At 44.3% G+C, this 5,340-nt stretch overlaps 1 protein-coding gene across 1 annotated transcript in view; it reads right to left on the minus strand.

The window, feature by feature from the left end:
• Nucleotides 1-372: 372 nt before the first annotated feature.
• The window catches only part of SLC7A14 (solute carrier family 7, member 14), a 59,219-nt gene continuing 54,251 nt past the window's right edge, over nt 373-5,340 (minus strand). The window contains exon 7 of the mRNA XM_008576153.1: nt 373-1,559. Coding sequence (XP_008574375.1) covers nt 1,237-1,559 — 323 coding nt within the window. The 3' untranslated portion in view covers nt 373-1,236. The remainder of the gene's footprint in view (nt 1,560-5,340) is intronic.

Here is a 5,340-nt window from a genome sequence, read left to right on the forward strand (position 1 = left end):
AAAAAAAAAAAAAACCCCAAACAAACAAGCAAACAAAAACCCAAAAACAAAAAAACCCTCTAAAAGTGAGCTACCTCAGAAGAATAAGGTTCAGAAGCGAAATGTGATCTCATGGAATGCAATGACCTAAGCAGCTGTGCTTCAACATTTTCTGTTTTCAGAGTAGCACCCACCAATCAGGGGGTTGCATAACTCAAAAAACTACGGAATTAATAACTTTGGAAATGTGAAATAGAATTTGCAACGTGATCTCAGTGGCTCGGTCACTTCTCCTTGTAAAGGTTTTTATCTGATCATAAAACAAACAGCCTACTTTTTCAAGGCATATTACTGTTATGAAATCATGCTCCACCTTCACTCTCTTGCAGCATATCAGCAGGAGCTGAGAGTCTGGTATAAGAGAAGGCATGACAGAGAGTTCATTCCTGCCAATGCCCTTCTGGCCTTCACTGCAAGAGATGGTTATTTAATTTTTTTTCTGGGCATTTAAGTAGAGCTTTGACGGTGCTTCTTACTATATCATTGGGTCTGCATGACTGCTTTATGGTGAATTTGAAACCTTTGGGGAAACGGTCTCAGAGTCCCTGATCTTTGGTGGATCCTCAAGTTATATCTGGAAACTGTGGGAACATTGGTGAAGAAAAAGAAGGATGTATATCTTCTCTGTGAATTTTTTTAGGTGAGATTTCAGGACAAAATATCTTTTGCTGAGGAAGTACCAATGCCCACCTGGCTACCCTGAACTTGGGGGGAGCAGCACTCATCCCGACAAGCTGAGAACACAGCTTTGCCCTGGTGGTCTCAAGTGGTTGAAGCTGCCTTGTGCCCACTCCCACTGGCTTTGGCACGTCTCCAGGAGGAGCTTCAGCCTCAGTAGGGTCCAAGAAGCTTGCTCCTTGGGGTCTCAATAAGAAGCAAAAAGATTCAACCAGCAAAGCGAAGGCCTAGGAAACATTTGCTACCATCAGCTCTGATGGTTGCTCCTAAGATGGAATTTTGTGTAGCCTCTTGTTTAGTTTTCTACAAGGGGACCCGTTAGGGGACCTGGGTTAAAGCCTTCGACAGAACTATGCTGAAGAGTGAAAGTAGCAAATGACAGGCTATGACTGGGGACTGACTTTTGGGAAGGCTGGATTTGTGAAATGAGAGCCAGAAAAGATTTCACCTTCTAGCCCGCAAGTTAAGTTACTGAAAATCGAGCCTCATCTTTCCACCCTGCTTTTGCATGGTTTCCTCCTACTCCGGAGAGTAATCTAGCTCATCATTTGCAATCAGGGCCTCTGAGTTCTGTTTGTGTTTGCTTTTGCTCTTTGCTTTGCTACTTGTCCGGCTGTTTGCCTTTGCATCTGACATCTGCTGGTAAGAGAAGCCTTTGTCCTCGGCCGGCCCGTCCCAGTCCTCCTGGCTCTCACCCTCTGTGGCGTAGGAGAAACCCTCCTCCACCGAGAAGGGGTCATCTACATCGTAGCGCTGGTACGTGCTTTGGTGCAGGGCCTCCTCTCGAGCGCTGATTTCCAGGGTGCTGTTCCAGATGCCGTACCCAAAATAAATGAGCATACCTGCAGGGGGGGAGGGAGGAAGGGAGGGCACAGGTGAACAAGCAGTCACTTTGGGATCCATGGGACTAGCGGGAGATCACCCTCAATGGTCACCCTCATATTTACAGCTTCCCGTAAAAAAGTCAAAAGGTCCAACAACACTGCACCCACATTCTTATGTGGCAATTTTTGGCTGGAGGTGAGAACTAGCTGCCTCTTTAGACAGGACACCTCAGTCCCCACCTTCTCTGCCAATGTCCAGCTCATTACAGTCATCTGGCTGCCAGCCAAGAATCTACATTTTCTACCCTGCATTAAATATTTACGGATCAGCCCAGTGTATTCCTATCCTTCTCCTAACATTTTATTAGCCCCTGCGTCCACTTAGGGACTCCATGTCTCATTCCACCACATAGCAACATATATTCTCCTATGAGTTACCTTGCCATTTTCCACTTACCAAGGGCATAAATAGTACCCCCACTCCAAGCTGCCAACTTCTTTCTGTGGGCTCTCAGAGTGTCTATTATGGCCCCTATGACATCTGTCGTGTGATTATCTGCACAGGGTGGTTCTATTTTATAGACACTGCAGGAAACTGACACAATACTTACTGAATGAAAGAACTGATGAGCAGGAAATGTCCTGTGCAACCTCTCTGTGTTGATGACATTTCAACCAAAGGAAAGAAACTTGTCTCTCTAGTTAATACATAGAATTAATATGGGCTAATGTTTCATTTCTATGATTTTTTGAATAATATGTGAAAATAGTTTGAGGGCCCCATTTTCTACCTTGAAAGCTGAGAATCATGGCCTTGGAGGCCATAGGGCATAAGGAATAAAAGTGTGGGCTCTGGGTTCAAATCTTGCTTCTATCACTATTAGCTGCACAGCCCTAGACCTGTTTTTTAGCCTCCCCGGGCCACAGTTTTCTCTTCTGTAAACTGTGAGAGTTATAGCAATCCTATAACATGGACTTGCTTGAGGATGAAATGAGATAAGTGGTGGTTCTTAATCCTTGCTGCACTTAAGAGTCACTTGGGGAGTTTTCGAACCACTCTGATAACTAAGCCCCACCTTTGGAGATTCTGATTTAATTGGTCTGCAGTGTGACCAAGCATAGGTAGGTTTTCCAATGGTCAACCAAGCGTGAACCCCTGAGATAAGGAACTGTGCCTGATGCATGTACTCTGCTGCCAACTTGAGCTATGGCATGGCCTGGCTGGCTACTCAGCTGTGCAACCTCCTTGTGGGCCTCCGACATCCTCTTCTATGTGGCACCAGCCCCCTTGACTTTGCTAACCCTGAAGGCATCTGCTGGGCTGTTTGCTCAGAACCGCAAGTCATTTCTGCTTTGCAGCTCTGCTGCTTGAGCAAACTTGCTCCCTTTTGAATTTGAAGTGTGTCTTTTTAAGCTTGGATTTCTCCCCCTCCCCAACCCCTGCCATGAAATCAACTTTCCAGGAGCCAAAGTAAGCAGAGATTTATAGTACTAATTGGTAATAAACCTTAGAGCTAATCATTTGCAGATGTAGCTATTACTTCTCAAATAGTGACTTCATATTTTTGATCATGGGTATTTACTCTTTCTTGTCTGGGGGTGGGGGTGGCCATGGGGGATAGTTATTATCCTTGTATAGAACAAGTCATCACATTAAGGCCTCTTCTGAAAGGGCTGGTATGCTGGTTCTTGCAGAATGCCTCTGTTTGAAGCATGTTTGGGACCTGAGAATGAATTTCAGGTGACCAAGTGGGAAAGCACACCTCCTTTTGTACTGCTTTGCTTTTTTGCTCTCTTTTCTCCTAGACATCCAGCCAGGTGCCAAGTCGTGCCTCCTACTCCTGCCTGGGATGTATTATGCCAGTTCTTTCCTTTCTAATCCCCTTCTCCATCCCTATTTATAGATGAGTCATTTCCTTACTGAACTTGATACCATTTTTTCCTTTTCCCCCTGCCCCTAACGTCTCTCCTGTGTCACCACACAGGTCATTGCTCAATCACTGGTTTGACATCTATTCCAGCAGACTTCCCCTGCCACTACCAGGTATTTGGGTATCAGGTAGATTTATGTTAAGGGAATTCTCTAAAAACCTTGGTGTGATTGTTCAGAGAATCATAGATATTTAGAGCTGGAAAGGATTCTAGATCATCCTTGTATTCTAATACCTTCATTTTACAGAAGAAGGAACAGAGGCTATGAAAGACTAAGTGACTTGCCTGGATCTGAGAGGGGCAGAACCAGCCTTCTCTATGGATAGAGGAAGGTCTCTGGCACATCCAATCCTTCATACCTCCCCTACCCCAGCTGGGTCATGCACTATGCTTACTGCAGTAACTATTCAGTAAGAGATTAGGTCTATACTTGTTATTTGGGAGTGGCCAGGCCCGGAAGGAACATGTGTGTGCACGCATGTGTGTATGCACGTCTGTGCACACACACGCACATTGACTATGATCACTTTGGAAAAGCAACCCATGGAAACCTTCTACATAAATATTTATGGGTCATTTAGTGTTTGCTCTGAACCCCCCTACAGTTTCAAAGGTGTGTCACTCTGTCTTCAAAAATGCATTCAAATCCAGTGTGAGGACTGTGAACCAGGAAGGGACTGTGCGGGCCGATAGAATAAACAGTGGGTCTGGGTAGAGGCGTCCTCCTAGGGCTGCCGTTCTATTTGCCTTTATCCTTCTCACTGGCTTTTCAATTCAGGAAAGTGGTGTGAGGCAGAGAAGGACTGGAGAAAAGGACAAATAGAGGGCGACAAAGAAACAGAGGGGAGTGAATGAGGGAGGGAGAGAAAGCATGTAGCACCATCTGTCACGCACAAACAAGGGCTTTGTGTCGGAGGAGTCAACAGAGCTGCTAAAAGCCTCCTGTGTGGCAGCAGGGTGTTTGTTTCTGCTCCTTTTTCCAGTTGGCTTAGAGAACTAAGTATGAGGTAGTTTCTGAAAATCTGTGTGGATTCTGGGAATCCTGAATCATCTAAACTGGACTTCATATAACACCTCTGTGTGCTGAGATCCTCTAATAATGCATCGTTTATGTAGCATCTTTCTCCTAAGGAGCTCAATGGCTCAATGTGTCACACAGATGCCATCTTGTGCCTTCAAGTCCTTTTAGCCTGTTTGGGAAGGGGCGTGTGCATGTGTGTGTGTGTGTGTTGGGGGAGGTTGTGATTAAGTGCATTTCACAGACAGGAAACTGAGGCACAGAAAAAATAAAGAGCTGTCCACAGCAACACAGTGAGGGGCTGGATGGTGGGTCCTTCTGGGCCTCTCTTTGCCCTCATCCACAGTGCGTCTTTCTATCTTATTTTTTCCATCTACCAGGGCTGGCTATGAGGTATATAGATTGATAGAAAACGACTTTGCTTAACTTTCTATTTTGAATAATTTCAAACATATACAAAAGTGGAGAGAATAATAGAATGAAGCCTATGTGTTCACCAGCAGCTTCCCTCAGCACTCCCCTGCCCCATTCTCTTTATATTATTTTGAAACAGATCCCTTCTATCATAGGTTTCATTTGTAAATATTTCAGTATGTACCTTTAAAATAGACTCTGAAAAAACATAACTTGGCATCATTATCAATCTAAGAATTAAAAATTTGTTAATATCATCCAATATCCAGCAATATTAAAATTTCCCTGAATTATTATACATGTGGGGAAAAATTCTCCACCTTATGAGGCTACACACTTATTCCAATGATACTGTCATTGCTTGAAATAGTTTTTGGGCACCAGTATTTAAGATTGTAACTGGGACTGGCCTCATTTTTTTTTTTTTTTTTTTTT

The sequence above is a fragment of the Galeopterus variegatus genome, unplaced genomic scaffold, assembly GCF_000696425.1.
Source record: "Galeopterus variegatus unplaced genomic scaffold, G_variegatus-3.0.2 Scaffold1299, whole genome shotgun sequence".
In the NCBI taxonomy this organism is placed as follows: Eukaryota; Metazoa; Chordata; class Mammalia; order Dermoptera; family Cynocephalidae; genus Galeopterus; species Galeopterus variegatus.